This window comes from Lineus longissimus, chromosome 18 (assembly GCF_910592395.1).
Source record: "Lineus longissimus chromosome 18, tnLinLong1.2, whole genome shotgun sequence".
NCBI lineage: Eukaryota > Metazoa > Nemertea > Pilidiophora > Heteronemertea > Lineidae > Lineus > Lineus longissimus.
The window spans coordinates 12,989,358-13,004,257 of record NC_088325.1 but is presented as its reverse complement, the minus strand read 5'-3'; the positions used below and the strand labels follow the sequence as shown (position 1 = coordinate 13,004,257).

Genomic DNA, 14,900 nt, shown 5'->3' with positions numbered 1-14,900 from the left:
CCAGCAATATTTGCTTTAAACCCCATACATCTATTCAGAAAAAAAATACATCATTCGTGACGGGCGGAATTGTTATGACGGTCGAAAGGACATCACACAAATTATTCAACAACCTAAAACGTACCTAACATAGCCTCGCCAACTTCCCAAGAGCTTGACTCTACCTCCTCTGATGCCTTTTTAGTACTTCCAGGGGTGGTAAGCTCAGTAATCGTCGAAGTACCAGGAACTGATTTTGTAGATGGTTCGTCAGTTGTTTCTTTAAAAGTTGGTTCCGTAAAAGACTCTTCTGCCGTTGATTCTATAGATGGTTCATTGGTTGTATCTTCAGCTGTTGCTTCTCTACTTAGTCCTGTAGTTGGTTCCGCGTTTGACTCGTCCGTTGATTGTCCTGAACTTGGCTCCGTCCTTGACTTGTCAGTTGTTGGTTTTGTGGTTGGTTCCGTTGTTGACTCGTCAGTTGTTGGTCCTGTAGTTGGTTCCATGGTTGACTCGTCGGTTGTTGGTTCTGTAGTTGGTTCCATGGTTGACTCGTCGGTTGTTGGTTCTGTAGTTGGTTCCATGGTTGACTCGTCGGTTGTTGGTTCTGTAGTTGGTTCCATGGTTGACTCATCGGGTGTTGATCGTGTAGTTGGTTCCATGGTTGACTCATCGGGTGTTGATCGTGTAGTTGATTCCGTGGTTGACTCAACGGGTGTTGATCGTGTAGTTGGTTCAGTTGTTGACTCATCAGTTGTTGGTTCTGTAGTTGGTTCCGTGGTTGACTCACTGGCTGTTGATCGTGTAGTTGGTTCAGTGGTTGACTCATCAGTTGTTGGTCCTGTAGTTGGTTCTGCGGTTGACTCGTCAGTTGTTGGTTCTGTAGTTGGTTCAGTGGTTGACTCGTCAGTTGTTGGTCCTGTAGTTGGTTCAGTGGTTGACTCATCAGTTGTTGGTCCTGAAGTTGGTTCTGCGGTTGACTCGTCAGTTGTTGGTTCTGTAGTTGGTTCAGTGGATGACTCGTCAGTTGTTGGTCCTGTAGTTGGTTCTGTGGTTGACTCGTCAGTTGTTGGTCCTGTAGTTGGTTCTGCGGTTGACTCTTCGGTTGTTGGCCCTGTAGTTGGTTCAGTGGATGACTCGTCAGTTGTTGGTCCTGTAGTTGGTTCCGCGGTTGACTCGTCGGTTGTTGGTCCTGTAGTTGGTTCAGTGGTTGACTCGTCGGTTGTTGGTCCTGAAGTTGGTTTCGTGGTTGACTCATCAGTTGTTGGTCCTGTAGTTGGTTCAGTGGTTGACTCGTCGGTTGTTGGTCCTGTAGTTGGTTCCGTGGTCGACTCGTCAGTTGCTGGTCCTGTAGTTGGTTCCATGGTTGACTCGTCGGTTGTTGGTTCTGTAGTTGGTTCCATGGTTGACTCATCGGGTGTTGATCGTGTAGTTGGTTCCATGGTTGACTCATCGGGTGTTGATCGTGTAGTTGATTCCGTGGTTGACTCAACGGGTGTTGATCGTGTAGTTGGTTCAGTTGTTGACTCATCAGTTGTTGGTTCTGTAGTTGGTTCCGTGGTTGACTCACTGGCTGTTGATCGTGTAGTTGGTTCAGTGGTTGACTCATCAGTTGTTGGTCCTGTAGTTGGTTCTGCGGTTGACTCGTCAGTTGTTGGTTCTGTAGTTGGTTCAGTGGTTGACTCGTCAGTTGCTGGTTCTGTAGTTGGTTCAGTGGTCGACTCGTCAGTTGCTGGTCCTGTAGTTGGTTCTGCGGTTGACTCTTCGGTTGTTGGCCCTGTAGTTGGTTCAGTGGATGACTCGTCAGTTGTTGGTCCTGTAGTTGGTTCCGCGGTTGACTCGTCGGTTGTTGGTCCTGTAGTTGGTTCAGTGGTTGACTCGTCGGTTGTTGGTCCTAAAGTTGGTTTCGTGGTTGACTCATCAGTTGTTGGTTCTGTAGTTGATTTTATAGTTGACTCGTCAGTTGTTGGCCCTGTAGTTTGTTCAGTGGTTGACTCGTCAGTTGTTGGTTCTGTAGTTGGTTCATTGGTCGACTCGTCAGTTGTTGGTCCTGTAGTTGGTTCAGTGGTCGACTCGTCAGTTGTTAATTCTGTAGTTGATTCTATGGTTGACTCATCGGGTGTTGATCGTGTAGTTGATTCCGTGGTTGACTCAACGGGTGTTGATCGTGTAGTTGGTTCAGTTGTTGACTCATCAGTTGTTGGTTCTGTAGTTGGTTCCATGGTTGACTCACTGGCTGTTGATCGTGTAGTTGGTTCAGTGGTTGACTCATCAGTTGTTGGTCCTGTAGTTGGTTCTGCGGTTGACTCGTCAGTTGTTGGTTCTGTAGTTGGTTCAGTGGTTGACTCGTCAGTTGTTGGTCCTGTAGTTGGTTCTGCGGTTGACTCTTCGGTTGTTGGCCCTGTAGTTGGTTCAGTGGTTGACTCGTCAGTTGTTGGTCCTGTAGTTGGTTCTGCGGTTGACTCGTCGGTTGTTGGTTCTGTAGTTGGTTCAGTGGTCGACTCGTCAGTTGTTGGTCCTGTAGTTGGTTCTGCGGTTGACTCGTCGGTTGTTGGTTCTGTAGTTGGTTCCGCGGTTGACTCGTCGGTTGTTGGTTCTTTAGTTGGTTCATTGGTCGACTCGTCAGTTGTTGGTCCTGTAGTTGGTTCAGTGGTCGACTCGTCAGTTGTTGGTTCTCTAGTTGGTTCAGTGGTTGACTCGTCAGTTGTTGGTCCTGTAGTTGGTTCAGTGGTCGACTCGTCAGTTGTTGGTCCTGTAGTTGGTTCAGTGGTCGACTCGTCAGTTGTTGGTCCTGTAGTTGGTTCAGTGGTTGACTCGTCAGTTGTTGGTCCTGTAGTTGGTTCAGTGGTCGACTCATCGGTTGTTGGTCCTGTAGTTGGTTCAGTGGTCGACACGTCAGTTGCTAATTCTGTAGTTGATTCTATGGTTGACTCGTCAGTTGTTGGTCCTGTAGTTGGTTCAGTGGTCGACACGTCAGTTGCTAATTCTGTAGTTGATTCTATGGTTGACTCGTCAGTTGTTGGTTCTGTAGTTGGTTCCGTGGTTAACTCGTCAGTTGTTGGTCCTGTAGTTGATTCTATGGTTGACTCGTCGGTTGTGGGCCCTGTAGTTGGTTCAGTGGTTGACTCGACAGTTGTTAATTCTGTAGTTGGTTCAGTGGTTGACTCGTCAGTTGTTGGTCCTGTAGTTGGTTCCGTGGTTGACTCGTCGGTTGTTGGTCCTGTAGTTGGTTCAGTGGTTGACTCGTCAGTTGTTAATTCTGTAGTTGGTTCAGTGGTTGACTCGTCGGTTGTTGGTCCTGTAGTTGGTTCAGTGGTTGACTCGTCAGTTGTTAATTCTGTAGTTGGTACCGTGGTTGACTCGTCGGTTGTTGGTCCTGTAGTTGGTTTAGTGGTTGACTCGACAGTTGTTAATTCTGTAGTTGGTTCAGTGGTTGACTCGTCAGTTGTTGGTCCTGTAGTTGGTTCCGTGGTTGACTCGTCGGTTGTTGGTCCTGTAGTTGGTTCAGTGGTTGACTCGTCAGTTGTTAATTCTGTAGTTGGTTCAGTGGTTGACTCGTCGGTTGTTGGTCCTGTAGTTGGTTCAGTGGTTGACTCGTCAGTTGTTAATTCTGTAGTTGGTTCAGTGGTTGACTCGTCAGTTGTTGGTCCTGTAGTTGGTTCAGTGGTTGACTCGTCAGTTGTTAATTCTGTAGTTGGTTCAGTGGTTGACTCGTCGGTTGTTGGTCCTGTAGTTTGTTCCGTGGCTGACTCGTAAGTTGTCAATTCTGTTGTTGGTTCCGTAGTTGACTTGTCAGTTATTGGTTCGGTAGCTGGTACCATGGTTGACTCATCTGTTGTTAATTCTATAGTTGATTCTATGGTTGACTCGTCATTTGTTGGTTCCGCAGCTAGTCCCGTGGTTGACTCGACAATTGTTGGTTCTGTCTCTTCTGCAATGGCTGTAGTTCCTACTGCTGGGAGCATTTCCGTCGTTCCTTCATTCGTTGATATCAGATCCGTTGTTGACTCTCCAGTTGTAGGCGCTGTCTCTGTAGTTGTCTCCGTTGTTGTAAGAGAGATTACAGTAACACTCGAACTTACAGCTGCAAATGATTTTGAATGGTCACGTCATCTATTCCCATTTAACATAGTAGTTTATCTGAAGAATATATCATAATAAACACAGGAGTATCTTTCAAGTAGCAGCTCTGTGTAAAGAAAATCAAAATAATGAGGAAGGTAAGGAAAAGAATCTATTTGGATCTTGTATGTAGTTTTGTAGAGCTCAACATTTAAACATTTGGACGTTAAAGGAGCGTGTTTATCATGTGCCAATGCAAAATTAGTCTGCCTCACTCACCGCTGCTGGTGACCGCATAGCCATCGTAGCTCGTTATGTTCCCGCCACTGCCTCTGACCTCCTCCATGGTAGCATTCAGATTAGTGGTGTTGAAAGTAAGGCCGAGGTCATAAACGGTACTGCCCTTACTGTAAGAAATGAAAAATGCAGTTAGAGGTTGCCTCAAAATAGGTCGAAGCATAAACAGACAAAGTTTTTTTAGTCTTCTCCTTCAACGCCCTCCCCCACTCCCTCCCCGTGATGGCATAAACGTGGCATCAAATAAACTCTTAGGGATTTTGAAATGTAGATTCAAACATGTTATTCAAATACTTGAAAACATCTTGCCAATCGCAAATATAAAGGAAAATTGTTTTTCACGTGGGATTTCATATGTTAAGCACCCTTTTATGTTAAGCACCCTTTATACTGTGCTTAACATTGTATATATTACCACGTTAATAAACGAACACCGGAAAATAAACAACACAACCTACCTGATTTTTTTAACAGTGCATCCCTTAGATCGTTTGAAGTTTGGACACGTCTGGAAAAGTGCAATATTGACATTCTTCAAACAGTATTTTTAAAACAACGGTATGAGCATTGATCGTGGTCTGGAATAGGCTAGTTCGTGTCTTTGTAGATCCTCAACAACCTTGAGCAATGAGCACGGATTCCCAGCATTTCACCTTTATCAAACTGGTTGATATGAATTAAATTACATGAATTGGTTCAGTACCGTAACGACGTCTGTTCAAAGATAGTAATGTGTTGTGGAAGTAGAAGCAAAATATTGGTTTTTAAATCCCAAATTTGTCTTCCAATCACCTACCGCGTCTTCAAAAAGCGCTGCCTCTCTCTTCCATGCGGGCGAGTCCACGTTGTTCCATTCTGTGTTGTACGGTTTTTCACTCCGTATGCTAATACTAACCTCAACTGAAGGAAAGATAAGGAAAATAAAAAAGAGAGAGCGCACGAGTTATGTTAAGGAGCAATAACTTATCTTACCTCAACCTTGATATATCCTAGCTTAACCAATATGGCTTGACTTGACTTGACTTGACTGAAACATCTGGTTACATGGCCCAATAAGCCACTCGAGTCCCACGAAACGAAAGACTGAGATAGCGTATTGTCGGGTCTGATCACATTTTTATGATGTCAGTAAGAAAAAGCTAATTGGAGTGATTTAGTTTCAAGTCAATATGTATGTACCTGATAAACATATAAACCCTTACCTAACTGAGCTTCACCGACTTCCTTTGAGTTCTGATCGACTTCCTCAGATGGCTCGTCTGTCAGTTCCTTAGTCGTACTAGTCGTGGTAGTCACAATTTTTGTTTCAGGGGTTGTGTCTGTTTCTGCGGTGGAAGTGGTCTCGGATATTGCCACAACCACCACTGTAGAAGAGGTTGTCTCCGATATTTCCGTGACCTCCTCAGTACCTGGTTCACTTGTTGAACTTATTTCGACGGCAGGAACAATCGTTTCAGCAACCGCTGCTGGTGTAGATGCTGACTCAGTTGTTTCAGTAGTCTCCTCTCTCATAAAGGTTGGCTCAGTTGTTTCAGCAGTCTCCTCGGTCATTGTGGTTGGCTCGGTTGTTTCAGTTATCTCATCAGTCGTAGAGGTTGGGTCCTCAGTGGTTTCAAAAATCTCCTCTGTCGTAGAGGAGGGCTCAGGGGTTTGGGTTATGTCCTTCGTTTCAGTAATTTCCTCTGTCGCAGAGGTTGGCTCAGGTGTTTCAATAATAGCTTCTGTCGTAGAGGTTGGCTTGGCTGTATCAGTAGAACTCGCGGTCGTAATCTCTTCCGTCGTTGAGATTGGCTCACCTTTCTCAGTAGTACTCTCTGTCATTGAGGTTGGCTCGGCTGTTTCAGTGATATCCTCCGTTGTAGAGGTCGGCTCAGTTGTTTCAGTGGTATCCTCTGTTGTAGAGGCTGGTCCGGTTGTTTCAGTAGTCTCCTCTGTCGTAATCTCTTCCGTCGTTGAGGTTGGCTCAGCTTTCTCAGTAGTTCCCAATATCGTAGAGGTTGGCTCGGCTTTTTCAGTAGTACTTTCTGTCGTAGAGGTTGGCTCGGCTGTTTCAGTGATATCCTCCGTTGTAAAGGTAGGGTCGGCTGTTTCAGTGGTATCCTCTGTTGTAGAGGTAGGCTCAGTTGTTACTGTTGTGTCCTCTGTTGTAGAGGCTGGTCCGGTTATTTCGATAGTCTCCTCTGTCATAATCTCATCCGTCATAGAGGATTCCTCGGTTGTTGCAGTGGTACCCTCTTTCGTAGAGTTTGGCTCGGTTGATACAATAGTTTCCTCGGTCGCAGAGGTTGGCTCAGGTGTTTCAATAATAGCTTCTGTCGTTGAGGATGGCTCGGCTGTTTCAGTGATATCCTCTGTTGTAGAGGTTGGCTCGGCTGTTTCAGTGGTATCCTCCGTTGTAGAGGTAGGCTCAGTTGTTGCTGCAGCGTCCTCTGTTGTAGAGGCTGGTCCGGTTGTTTCAGTAGTCTCCTCTCTCGTAATGTCTACCGTCGTAGAGGTTGGTTCGGCTTTCTCAGTAGCACCCAATATCGTAGAGGTTGGCTCAGCTGTTTCAGTGATATCCTCCGTCGTAGAGGTAGGCTCAGTTGTTTCTGTAGTGTCCTCCGTTGTAGAGGTTGGTCCGGTTGTTTCAGTAGTCTCCACTATCGTAATCTCTTCCGTCGTTGACGTTGGCTCAGCTTTGTCAGTAGTACTCTCTGTCGTAGTGGATGGCTCGGCTGTTTCAGTGATATCCTCCGTTGTAGAGGTAGGCTCAGTTGTTACTGTAGTGTCCTCTGTTGTAGAAGTTAGCTCGGTTGTTTCACTAGTCTCCTCTGCCGCAGAGGTTGGCTCGGCTGTTTCAGTGGTATCCTCTGTAGTAGACGTCGGCTCAGTTGTTACTGTAGTGTCCTTCGTTGTAGAGGTTGGCTGGGTTGTTACAGTAGGCTCCTCTGTTGTAGAGGTAGGCTCAGTTGTTTCTGTAGTGTCCTCCGTTACAGAGGCTGGTCCGGTTGTTTCAGTAGTCTCCTCTGTCGTAATCTCTTCCGTCGTAGAGGTTGGCTCAGCTTTCTCAGTAGTACTCTCCGTTGTAGAGGTTGTCTGGGTTGTTTCAGTGATATCCTCCGTTGTAGAGCTAGGCTCAGTTATTGTAGTGTCCTCTGTTGTAGAGGTTAGCTCGGTTGTTTCACCAGTCTCCTCTGCCGCAGAGGTTGGCTCGGCTGTTTCAGTGGTATCCTCTGTAGTAGACGTCGGCTCAGTTGTTACTGTAGTGTCCTCCGTTGTAGAGGCTGGTCCGGTTGTTTCAGTAGTCTCCTCTGTCGTAATCTCTTCCGTCGTAGAGGTTGGCTCGGCTTTCTCAGCAGTACTCTCCGTTGTAGAGGTTGTTTCGGCTGTTTCAGTGATATCCTCTGTAGTAGACGTCGGCTCAGTTGTTACTGTAGTGTCTTCCGTTGTAGAGGCTGATCCAGTTGTTTCAGTAGTCTCCTCTCTTGTAATGTCTTCCGTCGTAGAGGTTGGTTCGGCTTTCTCAGTAGCACCCAATAGCGTAGAGGTTGGCTCAGCTGTTTCAGTGATATCCTCCGTCGTAGAGGTCGACTCAGTTGTTTCTGTAGTGTCCTCCGTTGTAGAGGTTGGTCCGGTTGTTTCAGTAGTCTCCACTATCGTAATCTCTTCCGTCGTTGACGTTGGCTCAGCTTTGTCAGTAGTACTCTCTGTCGTAGTGGATGGCTCGGCTGTTTCAGTGATATCCTCCGTTGTAGAGGTAGGCTCAGTTGTTACTGTAGTGTCCTCTGTTGTAGAAGTTAGCTCGGTTGTTTCACTAGTCCCCTCTGCCGCAGAGGTTGGCTCGGCTGTTTCAGTGGTATCCTCTGTAGTAGACGTCGGCTCAGTTGTTACTGTAGTGTCCTTCGTTGTAGAGGTTGGCTGGGTTGTTACAGTAGGCTCCTCTGTTGTAGAGGTAGGCTCAGTTGTTTCTGTAGTGTCCTCCGTTACAGAGGCTGGTCTGGTTGTTTCAGTAGTCTCCTCTGTCGTAATCTCTTCCGTCGTAGAGGTTGGCTCAGCTTTCTCAGTAGTACTCTCCGTTGTAGAGGTTGTCTGGGTTGTTTCAGTGATATCCTCCGTTGTAGAGGTAGGCTCAGTTGTTACTGTAGTGTCCTCTGTTGTAGAGGTTGGTCCGGTTGTTTCACTAGTCTCCTCTGCCGCAGAGGTTGGCTCGGCTGTTTCAGTGGTATCCTCTGTAGTAGACGTCGGCTCAGTTGTTACTGTAGTGTCCTCCGTTGTAGAGGCTGGTCCGGTTGTTTCAGTAGTCTCCTCTGTCGTAATCTCTTCCGTCGTTGACGTTGGCTCAGCTTTGTCAGTAGTATTCTCTGTCGTAGTGGATGGCTCGGCTGTTCCAGTGGTATCCTTCGTTGTAGAGGTAGGCTCAGTTGTAACTGTAGTGTCCTCTGTTGTAGAGGCTGGCCCGGTTGTTTCAGTAGTCTCCTCAGTCGTGATCTCTTCCGTTGTAGAGGTTGACTCAGCTTTCTCAGTAGTACTCTCTGTCGTATAGGTTAGCTCGGTTGTCTCACTAGTCTCCTCTGCCGCAGAGGTTGGCTCGGCACTTTCAGTAATCTCTTCTGTCGTTGAGGTTGTCTCGGCTGTTTCAGTTGTATCCTCAGTCGTAGAGGTTTGCTCGGTTGTTACATTAGTCTCCTCTGCTGTGGAAGCAGGCTCAGCTGTTAATGTGGTGTCCTCCGTTGTAAAGGCTGGTCCGGTTGTTTCAGAAGTGTCCTCTGTCGTAATATCTTCCGTCGTAGAGATAGGCTCAGTTGTTAATGTAGTGTCCTCCGTTGTAGAGGCTGGTCCGGTTGTTTTAGTAGTCTCCTCTGTCCTAATCTCTTCCGACGTAGAGGTTGGCTCGGCTTTCTCAGTAGTACTCTCCGTTGTAGAGGTTGTTTCGGGTGTTTCAGTGATATCCTCTGTAGTAGACGTCAGCTCAGTTGTTAGTGTAGTGTCCTCCGTTGTAGAGGCTGGTCCGGTTGTTTCAGTAGTCTCCTCTGTCGTAATCTCTTCCGTTGTAGAGGTTGGCTCAGCTTTTTCAGTGATATCCTCTGTTGTAGAGGTAGGCTCAGTTGTTGCTGTAGTGTCCGCTGTTGTAGAGGCTGGTCCGGTTGTTTCAGTAGTCTCCTCTGTCGTAATCTCTTCCGACGTAGAGTTTGGCTCGGCTTTCTCAGTAGTACTCTCCGTTGTAGAGGTTGTTTCGGGTGTTTCAGTGATATCCTCTGTATTAGACGTCGGCTCAGTTGTTACTGTAGTGTCCTCCGTTGTAGAGGCTGGTCCGGTTGTTTCAGTAGTCTCCTCTGTCGTAATCTCTTCTGTTGTAGAGGTTGGCTCGGCTTTCTCAGTGGTACTTTCCGTTGTAGAGGTTGTCTCGGTTGTTACTGTAGTGTCCTCTGTTGTAGAGGTTAGCTCGGTCGTTTCACTAGTCTCCTCTGCCGCAGAAGTTGGCTCGGCTGTTTCAGTGGTATCCTCTGTAGTAGACGTCGGCTCAGTTATTGTAGTGTCCTCCGTTGTAGAGGTTGGTCCGGTTGTTTCAGTAGTCTCCTCTGTCGTAATCTCTTCCGTCGTAGAGGTTGGCTCGGCTTTCTCAGCAGTACTCTCCGTTGTAGAGGTTGTTTCGGGTGTTTCAGTGATATCCTCTGTAGTAGACGTCGGCTCAGTTGTTACTGTAGTGTCCTCCGTTGTAGAGGCTGGTCCGGTTGTTTCAGTAGTCTCCTCTGTCGTAATCTCTTCTGTTGTAGAGGTTGGCTCAGTTGTTACTGTAGTGTCTTCCGTTGTAGAGGCTGGTCCTGTTGTTTCAGTAGTCTCCTCTGTCGTAATCTCTTCCGTCGTAGAGGTTGGCTCAGCTTTCTCAATAGTACTCTCCGTTGTAGAGGTTGTCTCGGTTGTTTCAGTGATATCCTCCGTTGTAGAGGTAGGCTCAGTTATTGTAGTGTCCTCTGTTTTAGAGGTTAGCTCGGTTGTTTCACCAGTCTCCTCTGCCGCAGAGGTTGGCTCGGCTGTTTCAGTGGTATCCTCTGTAGTAGACGTCGGCTCAGTTGTTACTGTAGTGTCCTCTGTTGTAGAGGCTGGTCCGGTTGTTTCAGTAGTCTCCTTTGTCGTAATCTCTTCCGTCGTAGAGGTTGGCTCGGCTTTCTCAGCAGTACTCTCCGTTGTAGAGGTTGTTTCGGCTGTTTCAGTGATATCCTCTGTAGTAGACGTCGGCTCAGTTGTTACTGTAGTGTCTTCCGTTGTAGAGGCTGATCCAGTTGTTTCAGTAGTCTCCTCTCTCGTAATGTCTTCCGTCGTAGAGGTTGGTTCGGCTTTCTCAGTAGCACCAAATATCGTAGAGGTTGGCTCAGCTGTTTCAGTGATATCCTCCGTCGTAGAGGTCGACTCAGTTGTTTCTGTAGTGTCCTCCGTTGTAGAGGTTGGTCCGGTTGTTTCAGTAGTCTCCACTATCGTAATCTCTTCCGTCGTTGACGTTGGCTCAGCTTTGTCAGTAGTACTCTCCGTCGTAGTGGATGGCTCGGCTGTTTCAGTGATATCCTCCGTTGTAGAGGTAGGCTCAGTTGTTACTGTAGTGTCCTCTGTTGTAGAAGTTAGCTCGGTTGTTTCACTAGTCTCCTCTGCCGCAGAGGTTGGCTCGGCTGTTTCAGTGGTATCCTCTGTAGTAGACGTCGGCTCAGTTGTTACTGTAGTGTCCTTCGTTGTAGAGGTTGGCTGGGTTGTTACAGTAGGCTCCTCTGTTGTAGAGGTAGGCTCAGTTGTTTCTGTAGTGTCCTCCGTTACAGAGGCTGGTCCGGTTGTTTCAGTAGTCTCCTCTGTCGTAATCTCTTCCGTCGTAGAGGTTGGCTCAGCTTTCTCAGTAGTACTCTCCGTTGTAGAGGTTGTCTGGGTTGTTTCAGTGATATCCTCCGTTGTAGAGCTAGGCTCAGTTGTTACTGTAGTGTCCTCTGTTGTAGAGGTTAGCTCGGTTGTTTCGCTAGTCTCCTCTGCCGCAGAGGTTGGGTCGGCTGTTTCAGTGGTATCCTCTGTAGTAGACGTCGGCTCAGTTGTTACTGTAGTGTCTTCCGTTGTAGAGGCTGATCCAGTTGTTTCAGTAGTCTCCTCTGTCGTAATCTCTTCCGTCGTAGAGGTTGGCTCGGCTTTCTCAGCAGTACTCTCCGTTGTAGAGGTTGTTTCGGCTGTTTCAGTGATATCCTCTGTAGTAGACGTCGGCTCAGTTGTTACTGTAGTGTCTTCCGTTGTAGAGGCTGATCCAGTTGTTTCAGTAGTCTCCTCTGTCGTAATCTCTTCCGTCGTAGAGGTTGGCTCAGCTTTCTCAATAGTACTCTCCGTTGTAGAGGTTGTCTCGGTTGTTTCAGTGATATCCTCCGTTGTAGAGGTAGGCTCAGTTATTGTAGTGTCCTCTGTTGTAGAGGTTAGCTCGGTTGTTCCACTAGTCTCCTCTGTCGTAATCTCTTCCGTCGTAGAGGTTGGCTCAGCTTTCTCAATAGTACTCTCCGTTGTAGAGGTAGGCTCAGTTATTGTAGTCTCCTCTGCCGCAGAGGTCGGCTCGTCTGTTTCAGTGGTATCCTCTGTCTTTGAGGTTGACTCGGCTGTTACAGTAGTCTCCTCTGTCGCAGACGTCGGCTCAATTGTTACTGTAGTGTCCTCTGTTGTAGAATCTGGTCCGGTTGTCTCCCCTGTCGTAACATCTTCCGTCCTAGAGGTTGGCTCGGCTGTTTCAGTGGTATCCTCCGTTGTGGAGGTAGGCTCAGTTGTTACTGTTGTGTCCTCTGTTGTAGAGGCTGGTCCGGTTGTTTCAGTAGTCTCCTCTGTCGTAATCTCTTCCGTCGTAGAGGTTGGCTCAGCTATTTCAGTAGTACCCTCTGTCGTAGAGGTAGCCTCAGGTGTTTCAATCATCTCTTCCGTCGTAGAGGTTGGCTCCGCTGTTTCAGTAGTACCCTCTGTCGTAGAGGTTGCCTCAAGTGTTTCAATCATCTCTTTCATTGTAGAGGTTGGCTCGACTGTCTCAGCAGTACCCTCTTCCGTAGAGGTTAGCTCTGTTATGTCAGTAGTCTCCTCTGTTGCTGTCGTTGGCTCGATTGTTTCAGTAGTCTCCTGTGTCGTAGAGGTTGGCCCGAGTGTTTTAGCAATCTCCTCAGTCGTAGAGGCAGGCTCTGTTGTTTCAGCAATCTCCTCTGTCGTAGAGGTTGGTTCGGTTGTTTCAGTAATCCCTTCTGTGGTAGAAGTTGGCTCGGCTGTTTCAAAAGTCTTCTCTATTGTAGAAGTTAACTCGGTTGTTTCAGAAATCTCCTCTGTCATAGACTTTGGTTCCGTTGTTTCAGTAATCGCCTCTGTGGTAGAAGTTGGCTGATTTGTTTCAGTGATCTTCTCTCTCGTCAAGGTTGGCTCAGTTGTTTGAGTATTCACCTCTGTCGTAGAAGCTGTCTCGGTAGTTTCAATGGTCCCCTCCATCGTAGAGTTTGGCTCAGTTGTTGTTGTGGGCGTCGTTTCATTTGTGTTACCCCTCCGATAGGAGACGTCGGTGGTCGATGCTTGCCCCAGTGTCGTACTTTCAAAGTAATCCGTGGTTTCCCCCGAAGAATTTTGAACATTGACATCCCTCTTATGTCTCGATTTCGGTAAATATTTACTTCTAGCATATTGACGAAATAAAAGTTGGCTTCTTTCAATTTCATCATTAAGTGACGATGTACCAGCCAAATCATCATTATTTCGCGGATGGATTTTAGTCTCTAAAACAAATTGTGTCTTTTTATGCACCATATGTTCATTGTGACTAAAATGTTCTGAGCCACCCTCCTTTTGCATGTATGAGCCAACATGATGCGCAGGTTTGTTTTCTTCCCGCCCTGTGTCACTCCGAACCAAGATATCCTGCGCCTGTCCCGCACCAAGCTGTGTCATGTCATCTTCCAAAGATCTTCTTGTGGTCCCAACTGGTATGCATAAAACTATCACAGTCAATAACACGGCGAATTGGATATATTTGAAATGTATTCCTTTCCTGTCCCTCAGACATATCGTCCTGCAAACGTAGTCATCTTCTAACCCGGATCGATAGCTCAAGGGAGGCGTGTAATCGTTTGGTTTTTGGTGTGTATGGTTCTCCATTCATCACTTCAGTTCGAACACTTTTCGTGGTCACTACCTTACGCTGAAGAGAAAAACATCACAAACAAATAATTTAAGACGACATCGATAATGGTATAAACTCCTTAAATACATCGGTCTGCATTACGAAGAAACTCTTCCAGAACGTAACGAAAATTAAGTTTTGCCGAAAGAATAATGCGTCATTAAATTGTGTTTTAAATGTAGGTGAAAGTTTAGAGTCCTCCAAATTGGTAACCTAAGTTCGCTACGATGACTAAAAAATCCTCGAAAAAAATGTTTTTTGATAATTTTTTTAATTTAAGACGAAGTAAATCAGTTATTTTAATTTACTCTTTCGTTATTTTTAAATACCTGTGCCTCAGAGTTGTTAACTTTCGAATTCTTCGCTTTGCTAAATGTTAGTTTAATCCATACACTATTATTCTGTTACTTCGTTTCTCGGTCACGAAGGGCAATATGTGATGCACTTTTTCTGACTAGGGATTGCTTTTTATAGCTGGGACACTCTCTTTATTCACATCGTTATTATTAACGCGGCCAACGCCAAGCACAAACACTCGAAACATTCTTCAATATTTTTTACAATTTTTGAGAGCAGTGATGTGAATTTTTCCGGATTTTTCTATTTCCTCAACTGACTAAGCAAAGCTACTAAACGTATTCAAAGTGCCAAGTCAGCATTTTTTCTCGGAAAGTGTCAGAGAAATGCAGTTATCGAGTGTCCTTTCCCGAGTTGACGTAATTGTGTAAACTTTTAAACATAATCGCCACCTTTTTAATGTGTGCATTTGGAGTGTTTGGGTAAAAAGAAGGCCAATTTTATTCTGAATCGGTCCTTCAAGAAATGGTTGCTGAGTGTGATGTTTGCTGGTTGGCAAATGCCATTTTGATGTCTATGGGTTTGTTAGTTCTGAAGCGTTTTTATATGTCAATGGAATGATTTATTTGTACAGAAGAACAGTTCAAGATGTTGTTGTTGCATTATTGTCTAATCATTTCGAACATCATTTCGGGGCCCTATTATAATCATTATTATAATCATTGTCATCATTACATGAACATGTATTATCATTCAAATGAGGATCTGGTAAAAACAATTAAAGGGTAACTCGTGACAAATTTCACCATATAATGTTTTAGCTGTTTTTGACAAATGACTACGTCACTTTCTCATAAATCGGTAAGGTTTCGAGTCGAAATGCACATTTTCTAGAAATTGATGGTTTAATCCCGCCCGGACGGCTCGCTTCGATGCCGTTGAAATTGCACTACGCCGACGACGTTTTCGTTGATGACGTCACAACAGGAACATTTTCGCGGTCGCGGTGGTTTACATTCGATTAAAACAGCGATTTTATAATAAATCTAATCAAAAATGGAAAATTTGAGCTTTACATTTGTGATCAACAATTAAAAACGGACGTATTTCCGCAAAGTGGTAAATC

At 45.9% G+C, this 14,900-nt stretch overlaps 2 protein-coding genes across 2 annotated transcripts; both read right to left on the bottom strand.

The window, feature by feature from the left end:
* Positions 1 to 113: 113 nt before the first annotated feature.
* LOC135502234 (mucin-2-like) lies at positions 114 to 3,944 on the bottom strand. The gene is made up of 2 exons (XM_064794893.1): positions 2,794 to 3,944; positions 114 to 2,655 (listed from the first exon to the last, which is right to left on the bottom strand). Exons 1-2 carry the CDS (start codon positions 3,942 to 3,944, stop codon positions 114 to 116), a joined length of 3,693 nt encoding a protein of 1,230 aa, XP_064650963.1.
* A 368-nt stretch (positions 3,945 to 4,312) lies between these two features.
* Positions 4,313 to 13,245, bottom strand: LOC135502233 (mucin-2-like). Its single transcript, XM_064794892.1, has 4 exons — positions 5,541 to 13,245; positions 5,135 to 5,238; positions 4,797 to 4,846; positions 4,313 to 4,448 (listed from the first exon to the last, which is right to left on the bottom strand). Exons 1-4 carry the CDS (start codon positions 13,243 to 13,245, stop codon positions 4,313 to 4,315), a joined length of 7,995 nt encoding a protein of 2,664 aa, XP_064650962.1.
* Positions 13,246 to 14,900: the final 1,655 nt, after the last annotated feature.